We start from the raw sequence: 24,585 nt of genomic DNA, 5'->3' as shown, positions 1-24,585 counted from the left end.
CACGAGTACTGCACTTTTTAAAACCATGCTAGACCTGTTATTAACTCAACAAGAGCAATAAAAAGGTCATTTTCTGTTTTTCATTGAAAGTTACTCTAAGTAGAAAATGGAATAAAGGGATACACACCCAAAACAGAAAAATGAATCCCCTTAATAGAGAAACGAAAGAGAAATGGAACAGGGGTACTAATTAAAGAGAACTATACCTTTTTTGAAAATAAAGAAAAAGTAGCAGCATGGGAAGGGAAAGAGGCAAGATATGCTTGTTATTAATTATTACCAGTGTGTTGTAACTTCAATTCATTGAGAAAGGAAAACACAAGCTAGCTCCTTTGTAATGTCTCAGCCTATAAACCAAAACTTCCTGGAATGTTAAAAAAAAAAAAAAAAATGTATACCAAAATGTAACCATCCTCACAAAACCAAGCCTTACGTTCAATCAGAAAGCGGTTGATTATTCCCATGCTGTCTGAGCCTCTATTACACCAGAGGGCGTGTCCTGCTAGACAGCATTCACAGATGAGTATGGTTGATGAATGCTCTTCACTCTCACTGGCAAGTTCATCTCGTCTGCTGCTAAGGCATTCTTTTAATGGAATTAGAATATACTTCTTAGGGATTCCAGCAGAGAAGAATTATTGAGACTTCCAGCCTTATGAACTGAATAACTACTGTATTCTTGGCCTTTCTATTGGGAACTAGACTGCTGTAAGCTACTCTAATAAATTCTCTTTTTATATTCACGAATAACCCGCCCCCCATTTCATTTTCATTCTATCAGTTCTATTCCTATACAGAACCCTGACTAACCCCGACTAACTCAAGAAAGTCATAGCTGGGTCATATGGTAGATCTATTTTTGGCTTTTTGAGGAACTTCCACAAGATGAAACCCATACCTAGCACATTATTGGGCCAAGAAACTGCAGAGAGATGGGTCATAGGCCCTAAAAGAGAACCTACTACTATTAGTCTACTAAATGGACATAGTATAAAACCAACTCCTAATGACTTATTTTTATACCTATAGAGACACATATACATATGTGTCTCTGAACCCTCATCAGAGAGGCTTCTATTTGCAGTAAATGGTGACTGACATAAAGACACACACAACTGGCCAAGGTATAGAGAATGAACCAGGAGAATACTCAGCCCTAAAGGGGGACATATACACTACATCCCTTCCACGGGGTGGATCACTGTGGAAGAGGGTGTGAAAAGAGTGTAGAAGCCAGAGATGGTGGCTGATTACAAAGAAACAGTCTCTTATGGACACAGCAGGGAAGGTGAACATCTGAACTTACACTGGTTGTGACAGCACACATAAGACCTGTGCAAGCCCAGGCTAGACCAAATCCCAGCAGGGAGAGAAGAGCTAAGCACACAATATGACCCTGAGCTGTGGAGCTATCAGCAACTGTTAGCTGCTGGAAAAGGAGAGAGAGTTTCCTCTAAGAGTGTACCCTAGTAGCTGACCACCCTCCAGTGATCTAAGAGTGCACCCTAATAGCTGATCACCCTCCAGTGATCTAAGAGTGTACCCTAGTAGCTGACCACCCTCCAGTGATCTAAGAGTGTACCCTAATAGCTGATCACCCTCCAGTGATCTAAGAGTGTACCCTAGTATCTGACCACCCTCCAGTGATCTAAGAGTGTACCCTAGTAGCTGACCACCCTCCAGTGATCTAAGAGTGTACCCTAGTAGCTGACCACCCTCCATTGAAAGCTATTTGGGCAACACAAATCAGTCTTGTAAGGTTCTAAAGGGGGAGAGGGAAGTATGAAAGTGGGTGGGTAGGGAGGGGGGAGAGGGGGGGGAGTGTGAAAGTGGGTGGGTAGGGAGGGGGAGAGAGGGGGGAGTGTGAAAGTGGGTGGGTAGGGAGGGGGGAGAGGGGGGGAGTGTGAAAGTGGGTGGGTAGGGAGGGGGAGAGAGGGGGAGTGTGAAAGTGGGTGGGTAGGGAGGGGGAGAGAGGGGGGAGTGTGAAAGTGGGTGGGTAGGGAGGGGGGAGAGAGAGGGGAGTGTGAAAGTGGGTGGGTAGGGAGGGGGAGAGAGAGGGGAGTGTGAAAGTGGGTGGGTAGGGAGGGGGGAGTGGACTTGGGAAGAACTGGGGAAGGGGTGAATACAATTAAAACGTACAAAGCTCTCAAAAGAATAAAAATCTAAAAATAAAAAATAATAAAGTCAAATCTACCAAATACAGGCTATAGGTAGCAATGATCTAAGAGAACTCTTTCTTGGATACTTGGCTTCAAATCTAGTGTTGTGCTCTGAAGAGACAGTCCAGGAACCAAGAGTTGTTAGAGAAGACCACAAATGCATTTTCAAACCCACTTGCCTTAGTAATTTCAGTGAAACTATGAGAATATACTTATAACTCTACACAGAATAAATTGTTTCTTTCCATAATAAATGTAAGAACTTACCTCCCATAATCGGAGAATATCTAGAAAACTAAATTCCCTTTTAAATCTGATTAAAAGCCATCTGAAGCAAAAATATAGATATCCAGAGTCCTGGGATTCTATATAGAAGGAAAAAAAATAGGGCTTATTCTTACGCTAATATGTCAGAACCAAGGAACCTTCATTAAACTCCAATTTATCTATGCATTCTATGTATGTCTGACTATATTCTGTCCATTCATGGAAACAACTGAAATGTACAGATTAACTTATTTTTTAAAAACCACTAAACAAATGAGTCAGTGTATGACAACATGATACCAAGTGATCTTACCCTTCTTAAAAACTTAGCAACAGCAGTGGGGCACTCTTTAAGAGTTCCTTTATGACGGACACGGTGGCACACACCTTTAATCCCAGCACTCGGGAGGCAGAGGCAAGAGGATCTCTTGAGTTTAAGGCCAGCCTGGGTACAGAGTGAGCTCCAGGAAGGCAGGGCCGTTACACAGAGAAACCATGTCTCGAAGAACCAAAAAAGAAAAAGAGAGAGAGAGAGCGAGAGGGGAAGAGTTCCTTTACCAGGCCTGGAGAGCTCAGCAGTTAAAAGTACTTGCTGCTCTTGCAGAGGATTTGGGTTCAATTCCCAGCACTCACATGGTGGCTCATAACCATTCATAACCCCAGTTACAGGGAATCAGACAGGCACACACATGGAATATATACATCCACGCAGGTCAAATATTCATACACACAAAATAAATATTTTTTTAAAGTTGAAAGAAAAAGTTCCTTTACATTTTTACCCTACAACCTGCTATATGTACTTGTATTCACCCAACTTACCTAAATAGCTACAAAATCCACTGTCTAATAATCTCAGTAAGGTGCTCAGCTGGATTAACTGGGTCTTCATGCCTTGCATTTGTTCTTCAAAATTTTGATGCTTTAAAAGAAAAATAATTATTACCACATAATATTTAGTATTTCAAAATACATTATTACTGATAATTAAATATAGGATCCCTAGCGATAAATGCAGGACTTCTACTGTACTGATTATGATAAATAAACAACTGATTGAAAAGCTAAAGCATCACTAAAGGGAAGGGAAAAAAAGAAAAAAAATACCCTTGCTCTCAAACAAGGTTTATTTTCTCCCTCTATTTATTTGATTTAGATCAAGAAGAACAAAGGGATGGTGGCAGGAGACTGACCAATAGCAACATCCCTTTCTTATGCTGCAGAAAATGTTTAGAAAAGGGAGCACATGTTCTTAGACATAAACAGTTATCAAATTGTTTCCATTATTAAACATTCCTTCAAATAAGCATATGAAACAAAATTCATTTTAGCTTAACATAAACCTCATTTAAAGAACAAATAACTTTTTAGATTTGCTAAGAAGAGGGCACTTGGGAAGTCAGAGCCATGAGCATGACCATATGAAATACTACCTCACTTGCACACAGCTTTCTCACAAGTGCAAAGGTTATATTGTGATACTGCCATAGAATGAACACAGGAGCAGATATGGAAATCCGTACTGTATTAAACAGACATTCTGAAATGTCATTGCAGAAGATGATTTCTTGGGAAAAAAAAATATATGCAAGGTGTACGTGTAGCTGTATAAGGCATCTAGCTATCTAAGTATTTATAAATGTTGCGGTATTAACTTTTCAAATGATCAAACATGAACAGTTCTTGAAGTAAAAGGCTGTGAACTGCTGTGGTTTACATACTCAAACAGCCTTCAATGTTGACTAGGTTCCCTGTCAACACTGAGACAAACAAGCAAAAATGCCAGCACAAGTACTCTAAAAGTCCTGCAGGCATTCCGACTCTAACTCCGAAGTCTCTACTTCTTTATGCTGCCCTACCTCCCCCGCCTTTGTGGAAAGCCTTAAACAACTTCTTCACACCATCCCCTCACACTTTTTCAATAGTACTATAAGAGTACTTTAGCAAAACTATCAGTTTAGAAGCCATTCTTGATTGTTAACATTTTCTTTTCAATGAATTAAGGAATCAGTTTAATAAACTCACGCCTCCAGAATATAGTTCCTCAGTTACCAGAGGAACTATTGGGAAGAACAAAATGAATTCGCCAATCGACAGGATTTTTGCTTTCACAGTCAAAAATTACAGTTGGTTTGGAGTACCAAGATGACTAAGTCATGCTATAAAAAAGCATCTAGAAAACAATGGAAATCTACTCTGAGAGAGCAACAGGTAATAAAGGACTTCCAACTGTGTCTTGGGAACACAGGGATGAGAAGATGAAAGTAGACCTATATGGTAAAACAGATGATGAACACAGCAAAGTGCATTATGTTCCTTATAGTCTCAGCCTTCAACTACACTTTATAAACTAAAATAATCTGTCAGCATTAGGTTCAGCAATCACAAAACGAGAGCACCAGTTACATGGAGGAAAGCCAAATAAAGACCAGGAGTCAGAAGCAAAGTCGAGTGAAAGTGCAGGAAGCAGTACTAACAGAACCCAACAGCCAGGCAGGTCTGACTGCCCCACACTGCCTTCCACAGGAATGCCACATGGTAAATGTGTTAGCAGACTAAAAAGAGACCCTTTACAATAAAGACTACAACAGCTCCCAGACTCTTCTTTAAAAGAGAAAAGCATAGAACACTTACTGAAGAAAAGACAAAATGAAGAAATTGAAAGTTCTTGGTACACAAAATGAGAAGACTGTAAATTATAAATGTACAGAGAGAATAGTCTTTATGTATAAGACCTAAATACATGCACATGTGCATATTTTGGCATCAGAAATTAAATGTCCATAAATTTGAGTATGATAATGCTGGTTCTTTTGTTGAAAATTATTACAAGTAAGAAAATAAACACAGTATGTTCACATTAATTGGAGGATATACACTGTAAGTAGAGGTTTGAACTAAATACCAGCAAAAGATTCATGTATTCATTCTACAAAAATCTGCTGAACCACTTCATGTAGAGCATTAGGAAAATTCTGCATTCTACAAATATATGATCCTGTAACAAGGAACACATAAGTTCTAGTGAACAAAAGATAAACAACAAAACCACAAGGAGGATAGACAATTTTTATGAAATCATCATCAGTTGTACAGACCTTCATAACAAATGCCTCGGGTTTCTAGAGCACTTGGGAGTAATTCGAACTAAGAAGGTAGGCAAATCAACCAATCAAAAAGATAAGGAGAGAACTATATGACGAGGTTACTGCAACACTGACAACCTTTCCAAATGATCCCCAAACAATTCACTACAAAGGACTAATTTAAACATGCACTGATTTAACAATAAAAACATTTAAAAACTATAAATCTTATTGAACACATTTGAAAAGGAACTAAGAAAAATGAGGATAAATTCAAAATATAGACACTAGATTTAAGAAAACAGACAAAGGAAGAAAAAATTGATCAAGAAAAATAGGTAGGGGGCTGGTGAGATGGCTCAGCGGTTAAGAGCACTGACTGCTCTTCCAGAGGTCCTGAGTTCAATTCCCAGCAACCACATGGTGGCTCACAACCATCCGTAATGAGATCTGGTGCCCTCTTCTGGCCTGCAGAGATATATGCAGGCAGAACACTGTATACATAATAAATAAATATATCTTTTAAAAAAAAAAAAGAAAGAAAGAAAGAAAGAAAAAAGAAAAATAGGTAAATAAGTGAATCCAGAACAAGAGATATATACTTTGCAAGGCTTCACAGGTGAAGCCTTGAATTAAACTCTATTACAGAGAACTACTATTGGTGACCACAGATTCAGAGTCTTTATCCCCATTTCGGTATGTACCATAAAGACTTAGCATCAAGTTTAGTTATTGTGTTTTTTAAACAATACAGGGCCCTGTGTGGTCAGGGCTTTCGATTTCATATAAGCCGTTGTTTGCTCATACTCCCTCCACCCACTCACCTACACCAAATCATTTTCTAACTAATTGCTTGACAAGACTTTTCTCCTTATCTCTGTTAACCGTGGCTCTGTCCTACTATCCTAGAACTCTGTCTCAAAGATGTATTAACAATGACAGATAAAATGTTGCTGTGCAATATGTATACTTAGACATTCTAGTGATCACATCCTCTTTGGAAAATCACAAGGAATGGAGTCTAAGAAAGTGTCAGACACCAACATTTTAAGACACATGTGGAGATAAGTCAGGTATTAGAACGACAAAATCCAAGACATTCAGTGAAGGTCAGAAGACTACTACAAAGCACAGCACTAGCTTTGTATCTGAAACTACTATGAAGTTCACAAAACTGAACTCATCTATTCATCAATATTCTATAATGACACATGGCTCTCCTACAAAACATAAGCATTTACTGATACTAAACCCAATAATTTCTGTACTACCAACAGATAGTATCAATCTTTTCATATTAAAAACAATTCTAGTATTTCCCCAGCCTCTTGAAAGCTTGTTAAAAAGAAGTAAAACAAGAATATGCAGTAACGATTTCAAGCTCCATCATAGTAACTAGATATTAAAATCAATCTCATACACTAATAAAACTGGATTTTTCAGATTCAGTCTGAATAGAGGAAGGAATCCCTCTGCTTACCATTTGGTCCATGTAAGAGGCAAAGCACCAAAAGGCATCCACTTCATTCTCCATCACATATAAAAGAGGGGAAAGTAAGTCGCTCATTCCTTGTATATATCCTGAGAAAAGGAAGGGGAAAGTCTCTGAAAACCTAAATTTTGTGATTCCCTTTGTGCATATCACCACCATATAGCTCAAACGTACTTTCCTATGAGTAAAAACTGACAGATGCTGACAGATACTCACATTCACAAAGGAAGGAAAACAAAAAGATGGGAAGATCAGTTGTTTCTGATTGACACATTAATCAAGTCTATGTGTTTTAACTAGAATGTGTTTTAACACAGATGTCACCATCAAGAATGTTTAGCAGCCTCACTCTCACAGACAGGCGCAGCTCTCACCCCTCATCAAAGAAGCTTCTTTCTCCAGCAGACAGAGACCATAACAGAAATCCTCAACTTGACCAAAATGCAGAGAACTGACGGTGAGGTGTCCAGCACCAAGTGATAGACAACACAATCCCTACTTAAGGCTCAAGGAACATCTCTGAAGAGAGGACCAAAAGGTTCAAAGAGCCAGACGACCAGGAAGTCTGCTGCAAGAGGATGTCTTCTAGATATGACAGGAAAGCTGTACTCATGAAATCTCTACAATACGGTTACTTAAACAAGATCTCAAGAATGACACCATCAGCTGACATGGTAACATGGAAGGAGGAAGTATCACGGGGCTCCATCCCTAGGCAAAGAAATACAGGCAACTAATGACTGCTGAGAGAGAATTAGACTTCTGAGGGCTCTCCCCTTCATTGGTTATCCAATACCATGTAGTAAACCCCAAAAACTGCACGCATCCAACACTGAATGGACTCAGTAGGAGGCTACATATTCATTCATACATACCTATGCATACCATGCACATATTATAGTATAAAGAAAAACAGGCCATAATTTTTTGAGAGAGCAAGGGGGAACACTGGGTTGGAGTGAATAGAGAGAAGGGAAATAACATAATTATATTTTAATTAAAAATAATTTTTAAAGAGATGTGCAAAAGCATCACAAGAAAGAAGAGATGAAGAAACAACCCGAAGAAAGTGAAACGCACATGCTCGAACAGATGCTACAGAAGAAACAGGCAAGGAGGCAATGAGAACACTGAAGGAAGAGAAGGACTGAAATATCAGGAAGAAAAGTTCAAGTCCAGAGTGACCAGGGCCAGGGTACCATGAACACACTAGCAAAGCAAAACACGAACTGGAAGAGGCCCACCGCCTCAGCACGCACTGCACTGGCTGACTCACACCAACAGAACCACAAAACCGTGTCCCAACTTTAAACAGTAATCAACGCTAGCCTTTCCCTTCCCCTGGTATCTTACGCTGACCAAGGCTAGCAACTGTGCTTCATCCTGTTAGCATCCTTGCGACCGACGCTGTCTCTTGAACTACCTTTTCCTTGCTACCACAGTAATTTCTCAGTTATGACCCTACAGTCCTTGATTATGCGGAAAAAGCAGCAAGTTAAGAAATCACACCCTTCACTTAAAACAAAGTGTTAATTTTGCTTTTCACCTGTATGTCAAGTTTAAGTTTCTGGTTTTACAAGTGGTTTTCAACACCAGGCTCTTTTACTTATTATTTTCTGGTTTTGGTGTTTTGCCTGCATGTATGTCTGTATACCACTGGTGTGCCTGGTATCCAGAGGCACGAATTTGATGCCCTAGAACTGGAGTTATAGAAAGTTAGAAGCCATCATGCGGTGCTAGGAACGGAATCTGGGACGTTTGTAGGTGCTGGGAATGAAGTCTGGATTACCGAAGAGCCACCAGCAGTACTTAACTGATAAATCCCTCTCTCCAGCCCTAGACATCAAAATTTTAATCAAAAAGGAACTGTTGTATCAAAGTGTCTGTTCACCTGTACTGTGGTACCTTTTGTACAGTTGTCAAAATGAGCAACATTTTTCTTTCCTTCTTCTTTTTTTGTTTTGGCAATGGTGTTGAGGGTAAACACATGACAGCAAACATTCTACCACTGCATTATATCTTCATTTTTTTCCCATTTCTATTTTGAAACAAAGTCTCACTTAGTAGACCAGGCTGACTTTGAACTTGTCTTACCAGTTTCCTGAGCAAAGTTGAAAGAGATAGTGCCTGTGTTTTGTAGTCCTGGTAGGCTTTGAACTTGCAATTCTGCTTTCTGCCTCTACCCCAAGAACAGCTTCAACTTTATAGTCAGGGCCATTTAGGCTCATCACAAAGTGATCCTAACTAGTACCTTGAAATGTCTGTGCAACATACAGCCTTTCATTTGCAAATCCAAAACTTGGATTTCGGCTCAGCAAAAATCTTTCTTAGGGAGGCCATTTAAAGAGTGCGTCTTTAAAAAGGAAACCGAGGACAGTATTGCTACAAGTTACAAACAAGTATCCATCGCTCATTCCTGTTTATTTTTACCAGGAATAGAGGTAAGCCAAAGTCCGTTTAGAAAATTCAGATCAAATGTGTAATACAGAAAAGCACTGAGATCACCTCACAGTTCCTTATAGTAAAAGTGAAGCTCTATTTGCCATGAGTCTATACTCTGTCACCCAGCACTATTCCTTTCCACACAATCTTATTACATCACCAAGAGCCTGGGCTCTGTCATCCACCATGATGCCCTTCCACACAATCTTCCTGCCGTGTTATGTCTAATCTCTACCTGTGGAAAAATATGATGCCACTCATATTAGCATAAGAGAACACCTAATTTCTAAGAAGACAACCAATTCTCACAGTTCCAAGCAAGAAATTTAGAGAAAAGAATATCGTATTTAAATATAAACGTGTCTACAGATTTATGTAGATGTTTCAGGACAGGAATAACTAAGAAGATGAAATGGTTATCATCAGAATTTTCCCAATCTGGCACTGACAATGAACTAAAGGACACTATTAACCTAAACCAGTTAAAGTATGAAGGAAATTAATCTGACCTGAACAAAGTGCAAAAGAGTAGGATTCTACTGTCCCTGACAGTGCACACTCTATGCTAGAAAAATTCAACGTGTGCTATTCAAAAGATTTACACTGTACCTTTCCTCTGGGTGGGGAGAGCTTTGTTATTAAGTTATAAAGAATAAAATTTTCTAGAAAGCTAATTTAATCCTTTAAGTCTTCAGCTCTCATGAGATCACCACCCTGTTTCTTCTGTAAGTCTTAGCTGAGGCAAGCTGTCAAATTATTCTTTATCTTCAGATAGTTTTTAAACCATTGCATTCTTTTAGATCATGTTCTTCAGGGTACAGGTTGTGGGGCAGAACGAATGTATGAATTATTATTCATTGAGGCATGGTAAAGCTGGTTACCACTGTATTCACCTGCACTTGGATTCTATACTACTGCTGGCTGTACATCTTAATCAGCAGCACCTCACTTTCTAAAGTATTTCCAAAATTATTTTCATAGCTGGAAACGTGGGAGAAATAACATTTCTTATAACCCTAGTATACACTTTCTTATACTGAAAATAAAACTTCAGTCTACTTGCTGGTCAATTTTTCAGGTAACTAAAACTTATCTACTGGAGTATAAAATTTTAAAAATCTTAGGTTTTGTTTTGCTTTTTATTTGTTTTTGTTTTTTGAGACAGAATTTCTGTGTAGCCCTGGCTGTCCTGGAACTTGCTTTGTAGACCAGGCTGGCCTCCAACTCACAGAGATCAGCCTGCCTCTGCCTCCCAAGTGCAGAGATTAAAGGTATGTTGCACCCACCACCCAGAAAAATTATTTTTAAAAACACTAGACACTGCAGCACTTTCTTGAACACAGTATTTTGAACAGAATTTAACTTGTTATTGAACATTCAGGGTCATCCTTGTGAACATCCACAGCACTGTGCGGGACCGGCCCCCACATTTATTTACCCCAGGGACTCTTGGGGAATAAGGAATAAGAGACTTAGTTAGAAATAAAGAGGAGAAACAGATAGAAACACAGGATAGCCTCAGGTGGGCCTGGATCCTTATCAACCAGCCCAGAACTTTATTCCAAAGGGCTTTTTATAACAATGCCAAGGATGGAGCAAAAGACCTCCCCTGCAGCACAGCCAAGTGCAGACCATCTCAGACACCTGCACTCAGGCCCGTGGTCTAATCATCCTCTTTATGCAGACCTGCTGGGTAAAGCCGCTAGGAAAAATGGGTTCCAACACAATACAAAACCAAACTGAAGGCCCATAGACACTTCCTGAAGCACAGCACCTGTGTTCTCTAAGTTACTCTTCCTTAAGTTTTCTGTATGCTTTGCACCATTTTGATCTATTTTCTCAACAGCAAGACTGAGTTCCAGGAAGATCTATCTTACTCATCACTCATGTGTGAGCAAAGAAAACAAGTCAACAGGATGGAGTCATCAGAAGACTAAATTTACCGCCTGGGTTAAGTATGAGTGAAGGACAGAAAATGTGGCCCACTGATTGTAGAAACAGCTATTTCTGCTTCTAATAAATCCAGTTACTCATGGGAAACTTAACTATGTTTCAGACACAAGTGTCTGATTAGAAAGTCTGGAGTTAGTGTAGACATATAGAGATGGCAAATTGATATACTTCTCTTCACAGCCATATGTGAATTCTTATTTCAAAATTATCATCGGCAAGACTGCATAATGCCACCTGTTCTCAAAAACAATGCTCCTATTCTCTACAATACTAAAATGTTAAAATGGCAATGGACTAGAGTGCTAAAGGTATAGATAGAGCAGTGATTTGCAATGGTGATTCCCAGCCATAAAATTAATTTCATTGTTTCTTTATAACTTAATTTGCTACTGGTATGGATTATAATTTAAATATCTGATATGCAACCCCAAAGGAGTCATGAGCCATAGGTTGAGAACCGCTGGTATAAAGGTTAAGAATGCCAGCTAGTAACAAAGATTAGAATCTCTAACCCTGGATCAATTATCTTCTTATTCAACCTGGAGTCACTTTTTGAACCAATACACTTTAACTGATAAAGTGGGACTAACAGCCTCACTTCTTCAAACAGCTATTATTACAATATAAAATTAAAATCAAATCAAGTATAACAGCACTCTATAATCTGAAAGTCATTCCATATGCTTTCAATGATCCAGTATGAAGTTCACCACAGGTATGGTAGATAGGACTGGCTACATTTTTTTTACTTTAATGAGAGCTCTGTAATTTTCAATATATTGTCATTAAAAAGGCTGATACCTTGAGAACAATAACTGAGAGAATTAATAAAATATAAATGATGAAGAAAATGTTATTTATACTTTAAGGTTCATTTGAGTTTAAATGGGCTGAGTATCCAATCAGCTACTCCAAAAGATGCCCAGAGCTCTCCTGAAATAATCTGGAACACACTATTTCTGACAGTTTCTAGCTGGGAGCCATTTGAGTGGTAGGAACTCAGGAATATGCATTACTTGTTATTTATAATGGGGTGATGCTTAGGGAGAGAAACAGCTCAAGGTCTCTTGCTAGTTAAAAAACTGGTTCCCGTGAGCCCAGTACTCAGGAGACAAAGGTAGGCAGATCGCTGTGAGTTCAAGGCTAAGGCTAGCCTGATCTACATATCAAGTTCTAAGCCAGGCTGGGCTACAGAGTAAGACCAACCCAAACACTATTGTTTTGTTAACTTTTCTCCCCCCTTGTGTCCCTTCCCTATGATTTCCCATTTCACATGCCAGTCCTAATAACTCATTTTGGTAGGGCTCACAAAACACTCCACTCTACAATCTCAGAGCTCCAATCAAGATTTTTCTTCCGTAAGAAGGAAGTATAAACAATGGTTCTCAGACTTTCTCCACAAATGCATTTTTAATGCCTCCCTAATCTTCAAGAAATTACCAACAGCTCCATTTATTATACACCTATTCCAAACAGCTCATCAAGGGCTGAGAGAGAGGTTCAGGTTTTGATGCATTTCAGATTTCCAGATGAGGGATGCCCAAAGTGAAGTCTATGCACACACTCCAATTCCAAAGTTTGATGTGAGGGAGACCTGGCTACCTTTGTCACCCACTGACCACCACAGTTGACTACTCAGCTGGTCTGGCTGGCTGCAAGGTGTCTGCTTCTTCCATTAGCACTCCACAGGAGTCATTCCTGAAGTTTTGCACTCAGAGGATGACCTTCTCCAAACAGAGGAAACAGTCTCCAGTCCAGCAGATCTGAGTAGCTTCCCTCCCCAGCTAGAACCTCCAAATAAACTCTCAAAATCCAAAAAGCCATGAAATCTGAAACACTGGTTCAAACCATTCAGGTAAGAGATGCTCAGCCTGTGTTTCTGTCCATTGAACTAATGAGCACTGTTGAGTATTATACAGTCCTCCAAGCTGGAAGTTAATAGAAGATCACCGTCTTCACCCATATTCCTCACTTGTTTTTACACAGCACGGCCAACTATCCAGCCTTACAAATAAGTAGTTTCATCAAAAGAAACGGAACAAGCTACTGTTAAATTCCTAAAACTACTTCAGTTAGTTCAGTAACGTCCTGAAAAAATTACAAGAGTCCCGCAGTGCCTCCGGGACTTGCTGTGACAACCTAGGGCTCTCCTGTGGAGTCATAGCCTCATAGGCTTCTAAGGCAATTACCATTTCCAAACCAGCCAATCTATTTAAATTCTAAAATAAACACAGAGTCTTTATTTAAATCAAGACTTTACAGAACTCACCTAAGTCAAAATCATACATACAGTAGGTCATCAAAATGTCATGAAGCAAAATCAGTCCTGGGTTATCTTGACCTTCATAAAACTTGTTTGTTCGATCCGTTCTGTTGACATCTTTTTCTAAAGAAGAAAATCATATATTTCAAAAAACAGATTCTTATATAAAGTTTTTATCTAACAAGCATAGAATTTCTTACTAATTTCACTTCTTGACAAGCTTTAATTAATGAAAGAAAAATTCCTTGAGAACTGACTCCCATAAAGTTGTCCTCCGACCTCTACACATACATTGTGGCGACATGTGCATGAAAACACACACACGCACACACACACACACACACACACACACACACACACACACACAAATTTAAAAAACAAAAAAGTAATCAGCCTGCATGGGAATTCAGTCTCACTCATCCCCCATCTTGATGGATGAGCTTCCCTGCCAGTGACTAAGGCAGCCTGTCTTCCTACAAATGAGTTCCAGCACCAGCAGCCACCACAGGACTAGAATTCTCTGGCTGCTCTAGCAACTCCTTGTCCATCCTCCTCTTCAGTTTGGTCAACTTTTCTTCACTGAACTACACAGCACTCCACTGTGTGCTGCTCTTCTCAGCACAGAAACCTTCTCAACCCCTCTTCCCTGTCTGCTGCCGCAATCTCCATCTGTTGAGAGAAAGGCTCGCAAAAGCTGAATGCACCACGTCCAAGTTCTTTCCTCTTCCTCTTCCTCCCTTTTGAACTCAGGCTAACCATCTTGTCACACTCAACAACCCACAGGCACTCCTTAAAGTCAGACTCTGGGGATCTCAGCACTGCCCACATCGTGAGCCCTTGCCCTCCTAACATCACAGCATCTCTCCTAGCCATGTTCATTAGTCTTTTAGGAAACCATGGTCTCCTCTCTCGCCTGTTTTTTTTTCCCTGGCTTCTTCATGATGTCCCCAGTTGTAAATGAAAGTGCCTTCCTTTCTGAGGCCTCTTCCAATCGCACTGTCTGCTTGTCAAATCTTCATCTAGTTTCCTAAATCACTGTTTCACACAGTCTCTTAACCAGTAAGTTAGTGACCCTAAATTTATCTCCAGCTACTAACGCACTCAAGAACTTGCGGGCCCTCATTCTGACATATTAATTAGTGAATACCCAAAATTATTATCCAAAACTGAATTCTAAATAGCCCTTTACAAACCTGTCTCTTCTGGCTTGTCCCACCTTGTCAATAAAGCACAGCAATTCCATTTCTCCAGCTGCTCACCCTACAATTGTGACATCCATCCTTCCTTCCCTTGACTGACATTGTACACTAATGAAATCTTTAAAATACATAGAGAAGGGCTGGAGAGATGGCTCAGAGGTTAAGAGCACTGGCCACTCTTCCAGAGGTCCTGAGTTCAATTCCAGCAACCACATGGTGGCTCACAACCATCAGCAATGAGATCTGGTTCCCTCCTCTGGCCTGCAGGGCTAAGTGCAAACAGAACACTGTATACACAATAAACAAATAAAAATTAAAAAAAAATACATAGAGAAGCCAAAATTCTCATCGCCCACCCAACACATTGACTCCCTACCTAACTACCTCCATTCTGGCCATGGTGTTGTCTTTGCTCTTCTCAAACATTCAGAGGCCCTGAACAAATAAACAATCTAGACGTTGCTGTTGTTGCCTCTGCTCCAATCCCCCCTCACCAGGGGGCTGCCGGATGCACACTGCAGCTTCAAGTCTCCATACAAGTTTGTTAGTCTCCTACATCCAGCAGCCGTCGCCCTGCATCTGGACTTGAGCAGTGCCTCAAATGTCTTCCTCCCACCACTTCTGCTCCTCTAGAACCATTCTGCAGGCATCCAAGTATGCTGCTAAGTCATAACTCTGGTCATGTTACTCTTCTGCTCAAAATCTCTCAGCTGAGGAACTGGCAATACGGAGCACCTAGGTTCTCAAGTCATCACGAAAACAAGTCTAGTCCACTCAATATTCAATATACCAAAATTCTTGTAAATTCTATCAACAACAGGGGTCCTCTAACTCTGCACTACCACCACCTCTTACTTAGACTTCTACCTCCCTCGGTAGCTTCCTTAACCCTATTTATATCTTCGACAGCTTTCTTATTCCTACTTACAACTTGATAGGACCCATTTTCACACAGCAGCAAAAACAATTAAAATATAAATAGCGTACTCTTACAACATACTCTTATTCCAACAGCCTTCCATCATACTTAAATCCATCTTCTTCATGTGATCCACAAGACCTACAGCCTCCTGAGCAAAGATGAGCATAAATACATTTTGTATGTGTTCATGGAGGTTTGAGTGTGTATGACCCCGAAAGTCAATCTTTGGTGTCTTTAACCATTGCTCCACCCCACCCTTTTTGAAGCAGTGTTTCTCACTGAACCCAGGCTCACTAAATCGTGAGGATAGCTGGCCAATAAACCCGTCATCCACCTATCTCACCCACAGCGTGTGTGAGAGTGTGTGTGTGTGTGTGTGTGTGTGCCCACATGTGCGCGCGCACGCGTGCATAGCCACTGGAAAACTCTAGACGAATTAAACAACTCAGTAACCTTTATTTTTGTCTAAAAATGAGCAAACTTAATAAGTATGTCTCAATTCAGATCATACAGAGATTTAAGCTGAGAGGGAGGTAGAGAGGGAGGATCAGGAGTTCAAGGCTAGCCTGAACTACATGAGACCGTTTTTGTTGTTGTTGTTGTTGTTGTTGTTGTTGTTGTTGTTGTTGTTTTTTAAAGAGATTTGAAGCATCTAGATTTTCCCCACCAGATGCCTGCAACAAATGAGTGAGGCACAAAGGAGACAGAAGATGAGTCATTACAGCTTAAAATGTAGGGGGTGCTACAACGTGTATAAGAAATGGGCCTTCAAACACTCAACCACTTAACGTCTGGACTCCTTTCTAGTTTGGGCATTTAATGTCCAGTAAAAGGGGAAGGCAAACATAGTTCACCATCTTCTCTTCTATGAAACGGCAAACAGTAGATGCCTTCAGATGGAATCCTTAAACAAGCTATGACACCGTAACCAGAGTTTTTAGTAGCTTACTTTCCAGGGAACATGTGCTTTCCAGTCAAAAGCACTAATGCCAACAGATGGCAGTAGTTGTCTGCATATCACAAAGGTTCTGAATCACTTCTGCATAAAGCTTTCTAGGTATAATAATAGCTTTCTAGAGTTAGACAGCCTTTTGCTTTTTTTTTCCTTTTTCTAAGACAGAGTTTTGCTATGTAGTTCTAGCTGGCTGGTATTATTGCCCTATGTTGCCCAGTTTGAGCCTGAACTCTAATCAACTTGCCTGCCTATGTTTCCCAAGTTCTGGAATTATATACATACACCACCACACTGGCTAAATTAGAGTTCTCTCTTCCATACGTGGGTGGTGGTGGCCAGAGCAATGACAAAATATCTCTATGTATTTATGATCCTATAAGCATCCATATACAAATTCAATACAAAACAACTGAAACTAAGTTCTGTGCAAAAATCATATAAACAGGATGTGAAGGGACAGTTAAAGAGGACTAAAACTGAACTCTATGCTTATTGGTGACAATGTACACGCCACTCATGTTCTCAATGCTTCCGTTTTCTCATCTGTAAAACCAATTGTGAAGTGACACTTGCCAAGCAGGTGTGTATAGTACAAAATAAGCAGCCTTTAGTAACTCAGACATCCCAGAACTAAGTCTAACAGTTGCCATGGTAATAGTGCATTCACACCTCTTTTCTTAGAGAATAGTTGTTCCCTAGAAAATAGTCTAGCTTCAAATTTGAAATTTTTCCATTTAAAATCACTTAATAAAAATAAAATATGATTCAGCATGATAGTGCACACCAGCACTCAGGAGGCAGAGGCAGGAGAATCTCTGTGAGCTTCAGGCCAATCTGGTCTACATAGCGAGCTCCAGGACAGTCAAGACTACATAGAGAGACCTGGTCTCAAAACATATAGGTAGGTACACAGACAGACAGACAGACAGACAGACAAAAGGTATATGTATGTTAAAGTTATATAAACCAAAGCCCCATTAACCATAAGTATCTCTAAGTAGCAGAAACACAATTTTTATTTTCTTCTTTTTGGTCATCTATAGTTTCTAATTTTTCCAATAGTAAGTACAACATCACTTTTCATAGAGAATACAAAAATGTAAATCTTTTAAAATAAGCAAATAATGTTTTCTTAATTTACATTATGAAATACAGCACATCAGTACTTAACCATGCAAAGGCTGAATTTACAGGCCTGCTACACTAACTAACCGCATCCCCACACACTTCCCAATTCAGACTTCTTTTGAGCTCCAGTATCTCATCATGCATTTTGCTCCTTTGTCTTATCAAGATCTCTTGTGTCTCCAAAGTTACTATGGAAACATACCGATCAGACTTCTGTAATCTCTCAACCTTGAGTTTCTCTTCTCTTGCTCCTCACTGACAGACTTCCACTGGAGCTTCATCCTGAAGTACTCATCACTGTGGAGACAACGCACACCAAGAACGCCATTGAGACTCGAGTTGTGACACTGTTTCCTCGAGTTCTCTATACACGGTGGACCAGAGTATTTGTGATGCTAGTGGTGTCTAAGTTCATAAGCATGACAGTGAAATGTTTAGTTAGAAACACATGAAAACAGAAGAAATGGACACGATAAACTTTAACTGCTAGAATTTCAGGTACACATTAAAAGAAAACAATTCTTGAAATGATTTCTAAACTTATTCCACTCATCAAACATTATTTAGTCACTAAAGCTTTTGAATAATTAGAAATAAGAATTCAAATAACTTTTTAAACCCAACTTTAAAACTCTGTTTTCCCATCATTTTTACTGGAAAACTGCTAATAAAAGATACAGGAAAGGCTGAGACTGGCAAAGACTCTGGACATGCACGTATGGCTCAGAAGGGTTTCAAGTCAGACTACTGAAGACTGGACATAAAAACCACCTAGGAAGTGTAGGGAATAAAACACTCTTTCTTCCATGTGACCAGTGCATGAGCGCGACAAAAATAACTTAAAGATAATCTAAAGAGCCAATATATGTATAACCCAGTTTTATAATTTTATAATTAAATTACAAAAAACAAAAGAGATGAATGATATACTTTAACATGTATCTACATAGTTGTCTTTAAGTATCCAAAGGCTGACACAAAGTTAGCACAGGAAGCTAGGACATTCTACCATATTTTACATATTCACAAGCATAGCTATAATAAGATCCTTCTAAACAAGTGTTTCTAGTATAAAATAATTACATTGCTTCTAATTTTTAAATTGAAACGATGAAATCTAATTGTTCTACCATTTCCTGGTCTATTCCAAATCCTCACATAAACTTAATTTGTATGGGTGGGTTACTTCAATTTCTCTGATAAACATACAAAAGCATCATTTACTTACGTTTTTTGTTTTTGTAATTGAGTTCTTTCCTCTTTGGTACTATCCCAAGGAAAATAACCCAGAAGAAATTTCCATGCTTGCTTTCTTAATGAATGACTAAGACCCTAAAGAAAGTATTCATATTAATCACATTAGTTTAAAAAGAAAAAGAATACCCTAAGTTCATAAAACTTGAATATAAATAAATGGGAAACAATACTTAAGTTTTCAACCCCAAAATAATTCAATTCAATAAATACTATCTTGATTCTTATGTCCAGACCCTGAAGACGAAAGCAAGCTGCCAAGAGCAGGAGTATAGTAGACCGTACAGTGGATCTTACTGGGTAAGAGGAATGCCACTGTTAGAAGCCTCTTCAGTTAACCCACAGAACAAAACAAGAAAAACTATCTTCTCCTAGACTTATCGACATCCCAAAGTCAGCACACAGGGGAACACCCCATTCTTCCTCTCAATATAGAAACTTTAATCTAGCTTTCATTTAAGAAATGAGAGTCAATTCGTCCTGGAAAAGAAATCAAAACAACCCAACAGACAACTGATACAATCAGGATCAGAGCTGCAGTACCCCTCTGAATATCATCTGCTTCATGCTCTCCACATTTAAGAGTCTTCCTTCAGAGTCAACACTCTTGGTCCATTCTTCCAGAGACACAGGCTCTCTCCTCTGAACGACAGGTCGCTCTCCCAAATCAATCTACAACAGGAAGAGAAATAAAAGAACTGTTCACACAGCTGTGAGAGGAAATGGAGGCATATTCTAAAACTCCTAGGACACTGTTTCTCAGGCCTGAGCTCTAATGTTCCCAGCATCTTTCCTCATTCTCCAGTGTTAAGTTATCTAGCTTTATTAGCCAGGATTCCCCTCCTACGGAACATAATCAACTGGGATACAAATTCAGAGACTCCAAGTATTTGTTGTTAAAAAGGTTCTGCCATTAGATTTTCAATTACATTAGTAAAAGCACTCAACATCAATTCTATGAAACCTTCAAATCAAATGGTACATTATTAGGAAGAGACAGAATATATAATTATTCCACTAATCACACTCTTAAAATAGCTTTTCTTCCAAACTGAAGTTTGCAATTCTCAAAATTGATTCATGATTCATTAGTTTCACTTGGCAATTTCTACTGGTTTTATTCAATTAATAGATGCTGGTAATTTAAAAATACTATTTAAAGATAAAGCCTTTAATTAAGTCCCACAACTTAGAAATGTACAATTCTATAATTATGAGCAAGCCTAGACTTGCAGCAAACTCAAAGCTTTGTTCAATATTGCATGAAGATTTGCCTTAATGCAAGGCACAAACCCATCAATCTCAGTCAAGACTTCTAAGGACAACACAAGGCCTGTGTCATGTCGGAGCTGCCTCTGGTGCCTACACAACAATGGGCAAATAACACACAACACAGGCGAGCTCAGCACTCCTTCCACTTCTCTGCACTCCACAGAACAACTTCTTCATTATGACCAAAAACCAACCCCAGGAGACGCAACAGTAATGAAGAGGCAGTATAGGAGAGTGAGTCAAGAATCTGGTGGCATGCTAGCATTGTCAGATATACTTATTAGTCAGCAGGAAACTACTATGAATGGGCTACAGGGAAGAGACATGAGGAGTGAGTTTCTTTTCTGCAGTACTCAGACTGCATTCTCCTATTAAACGTTACTAACTAGATTACTTAAAATCTCCACTCACTCTTGTGATGACTTCAAATCCTGGTTCTTCTTGCTGATTTATCTTTAGACCTGGAATAGCATCACTTAGAAAATCTGCCATTTCTGAAGGTGGTCGTTGATGTGTCGAGGGATCGCTTCCTCTCAAACTATCAAAAATGTAGTTTGTAACTTTGGAAAATCCTACCATAGTTGCTGTATAAGGATCCTTTTTAATTTTCTACGTAACAGAAAGAAAAACAATAGCATTATTAATTAAAATAAGGAACAAAGCTATTCTGTGAGTGGCAAAAAGGCAAAGCTTTAAAAGGAGGGAAATCAGAGCTAAAACAGAGTATTCTATGATTATCTTAAGGGTTTTTTCTAGAAAGAAAAATTTAAACTTAAGCCATTTGGTTAAAATTGCATAATAAATGACAACTTGATGCTACTGATTGAATTGCAGATCATCAGATGCTTTGCAGGCTTCATTCAGTCTGTATACACAACTGTACACAGTGCTTACTTTCCAGTGGTGAATGGCCCACAACAGCTTTCTTCTGTCTAGCAGTCCTGCCTTCACAAAAAAAATACACAGATTGTATTTCTTCAAGTGTGCACTACCACACTAACACAGAATATTTGATAGATAAACTTAAAAGTTTATTATCTTATTTCGATAAGAGCTGATGTCTTAATCTAATGTCAAGAATCAGTTCTTCTAGAGCAGAGCTGTCCCAGAAAGAGCAAAGTCTTTTCTGTGTCTAATTCTAGTAGTATTTCTAAAGCCCAAAGTGCCTGTGACTTTACATTTACTAACAACAGTTACTTATTCCATAACAACTCTCCAAAGGACTTAAGGAGCCAATCCTCTTGTCCTACTCCTTTCTGAGGTCTCCATCTTGTGTTGTTAATCTTTACATTCCCAAAGTCAAGAGAAAGTGCCAGAAACATAGTAAGCACTCAAGCATGTGCTAAGTTAATAAAGGAATGAAGACAATCAGGATTTTGCACATGTTCAGTGCACAATTTTAGCCAAAAAGCAAAACCATACCTAAACATATTTAGAGCAATAAGATACATGCTAATACCCACAACAATCTACTGAGATGAGAAACAAAAACTCAGATTATTTCTTTTTCTAAACTAATCATTCATTTGAAATAGCTTACTCTGTGACCCTTCAGATAAATGAAAAGCATAATTTAAATCTGCTGCTGCCCTATTTCAGCATTATGATAAAAGAAAGACCTGGCTTAAGAGTAATTAAGGATCAAGGGAGTATCTGGGGCTTCCAAGTACTCTAGATCATATTACTCTATAAGAATACACAGCACAGTGCCATAAAGAACACACACACACCTGCTCATTTTGTGCTCTGAGAAGGCTGGGGGAATGAGAAACACAAATGACAGAATCCAAATGATATATAAATAAAAGGTATATTTAAGGACTAGAAAAGCATACTTGTATTAAGCCATATGCTGGTTCATCAAGAAGATTTTCAAAAGACTGTGAAAGACTCTTATTCTGACAATTGACAAGAAGTATTCTATTATCTTGTGATGACCTGTAAAAATTAAAAAAAAAAAAAATTAGAGAATACTACAATACTTGAATTAATCTTCTGAATAATTATTACTGCATACTTTTCCTAACAAAAAAAAAGACTCGCTCTAGAAGTTTCCTAGTAACCTATTAGCAAATACCTAGTACTGTAAGTAAGCTTGAAAACTTCATGAAATGTTAAATTTTAAAATGTAATCTAACAAATATATATATATAATATATATAATTTTATATTTTTATTCTAGGGAATGCTAAGGTGTTTATGTTGCAATGAAACTGAATTCTTGGATAGAATTTACAATAGAAAAGTCTATAATATATATGTCATTATCATCATAAAAATGGGTGAAACTAAACAACTGCAGGATTCAAGTATATAATATGTACAAAATAGGTATTTTGAAATAGTTTCCAAATTTGTTTTACAGCTTTTTAGTATTACAACACAAAATGTTTAAAAATACAAGATATGAAGGTTCTTCGGTAATGATGCTAACCATAATAATAAATGCATACATACAAAAGTATTTAAAATGATTATACATATTACATACACATTCATTCATTCTCTCTCTCTCTCTCTCTCTCTCTCTCTCTCTCTCTCTCTCTCTCTCTCTCTCTCTCTCTCTCCTCTCTCTCTCTCTCTTTCAGTGACCATATGCTTTTAGTTTTCTCACTAAAGCTCCAGGAACAGGTAGGTATCTTTCCATACCTCTTAGTAACCACAGAATAAACAGTGTGCTTTCCAGACAGACAGCTAATTCTACAGAATCAGACAAAGTTAACCACTCTCTTTTCTGTTGTTTTATGACTTAGTCAGCTGTAATAAATCTATAAATGTTCTATGTTTAAAATAAAACCTAAGTATGTTTTCAGCTGCAATCCATCTCTAGTTCATTACAAATGTTTGAGATAAGATCTTTAATAACAGTTATCTCATCTCAATTCTAACACAACAGAATAAAGCAGCAATGGTAGAGGGGATATGAAATCCAAAACAGGATCTTTTCCTTACATGGTCACAAACAACACTGGATCTATAAAGACAATAGAAGCTAACAAACTTCTTGACTTAAAAAAAATAAAAATTAAAAAGCTGTGGTCCAATCATTTGACATGGGGGTGCAGCACAATGAAAACATTACATTTTCAATGTTTTTCTGAAATTAGGATGAGTATTTAAAATGCAGAGCTATGGATTCTCTTCTCACAAGTCATCTTTACAACAGGCCAACTTTTAAATATGCACCAAAAAGCAGGTAATGCAGGAATTGGTTTTCTAGCACAGCACCACTGGTGCTGGGATTATTTGGTTTTCTAACAATGAATAACATCAAGTTGCTTAAAATCTAAATTAATAATGAAAGTAAAAGCACTGTCCATCCAGTAGAAAGGGAACAAAATGTACACAATACATACATGCACGCAAAACACCTTTACACATAAAATAAGGTTTTAAATCCATGACATAGAATATTCACAACAATACAACTTTATGTATAGAAACTAATCTTGTAAATAGTTAGTGTAAGATGATGATCCATCCAACTTGGCTTTTTTAGAAAAAACGTTTTACTGCTTGGAGACTCATGTATTAATGGGAAGAAAAAAAAAAAACAAAAAACAAAACCACAGTCTAAACCAGAAAACAATTCAACAGAGTTAAAATGCCTCACTCACATCCTAACCAACACTTTCATTTCTAGGGAAGTTTTTGTGGTTACATGTTGTATTGTGGTGATTTCTTATCTGCAGTTTAGCAATCACATTCTTTTCTCCAAGTGAATATGGCACTGTGAATGATGATAATAAATAAAAGAATACTTGCTACACATCAATTAATGCAACACTGGTTATCTAGGATAAGAAAACCATTTAAGAAATAAGTACCCAGAAGCTGGCAAGTGAAACGGAAATGGTAAATTATACACCGCTGGTCTAGCATCCTTGGCTTTTACAAGGCATTCTCTGCTCATCCATATGGAAGACCGGCTCAGTGTGGAGAAAAAGAATCTTGAAAGGGTTAATATTAATACGGTAGGAAGATGAGATGGTAAATCTGCTGTGGAACAACCCTTTCTGTACAGCAATGGTGAATACAAATGTGAATATGTATTACTCTCATTGGTGAATAAAGAAGCTGACTGGCCTATAGCAAGACAGGATAAAGTTGGGAGGGACAATCAAACTGAGGCTACTGGGATGAAGAGCGGAGTCAGAAGAGAGGCCAGCTGGCCGAGGAAGGAGGACATGTAG

The 24,585-nt window shown here is 38.5% G+C and overlaps 1 protein-coding gene across 3 annotated transcripts in view; it reads right to left on the bottom strand.

The window, feature by feature from the left end:
• The window catches only part of Tbc1d15 (TBC1 domain family member 15), a 54,369-nt gene that overhangs the window by 5,502 nt on the left and 24,282 nt on the right, over positions 1-24,585 (bottom strand). For 2 of the 3 annotated variants that reach the window (XM_028877976.2, XM_037196762.1), the window contains exons 6-15: positions 22,228-22,330; positions 21,287-21,337; positions 20,804-21,001; positions 19,664-19,792; positions 19,095-19,198; positions 18,069-18,163; positions 13,669-13,785; positions 6,993-7,093; positions 3,249-3,348; positions 2,427-2,524 (exon numbers count right to left, since the gene is read on the bottom strand). In XM_028877976.2, the coding sequence (XP_028733809.1) occupies positions 2,427-2,524; positions 3,249-3,348; positions 6,993-7,093; positions 13,669-13,785; positions 18,069-18,163; positions 19,095-19,198; positions 19,664-19,792; positions 20,804-21,001; positions 21,287-21,337; positions 22,228-22,330 (1,096 nt within the window). The remainder of the gene's footprint in view (positions 1-2,426; positions 2,525-3,248; positions 3,349-6,992; positions 7,094-13,668; positions 13,786-18,068; positions 18,164-19,094; positions 19,199-19,663; positions 19,793-20,803; positions 21,002-21,286; positions 21,338-22,227; positions 22,331-24,585) is intronic. The other variant, XM_037196763.1, reaches the window with a different exon arrangement.

The sequence above is a fragment of the Peromyscus leucopus genome, chromosome 18 (genome assembly GCF_004664715.2).
Source record: "Peromyscus leucopus breed LL Stock chromosome 18, UCI_PerLeu_2.1, whole genome shotgun sequence".
Taxonomy (NCBI): domain Eukaryota; kingdom Metazoa; phylum Chordata; class Mammalia; order Rodentia; family Cricetidae; genus Peromyscus; species Peromyscus leucopus.
This window is presented reverse-complemented; position numbering and strand designations above follow the sequence as displayed.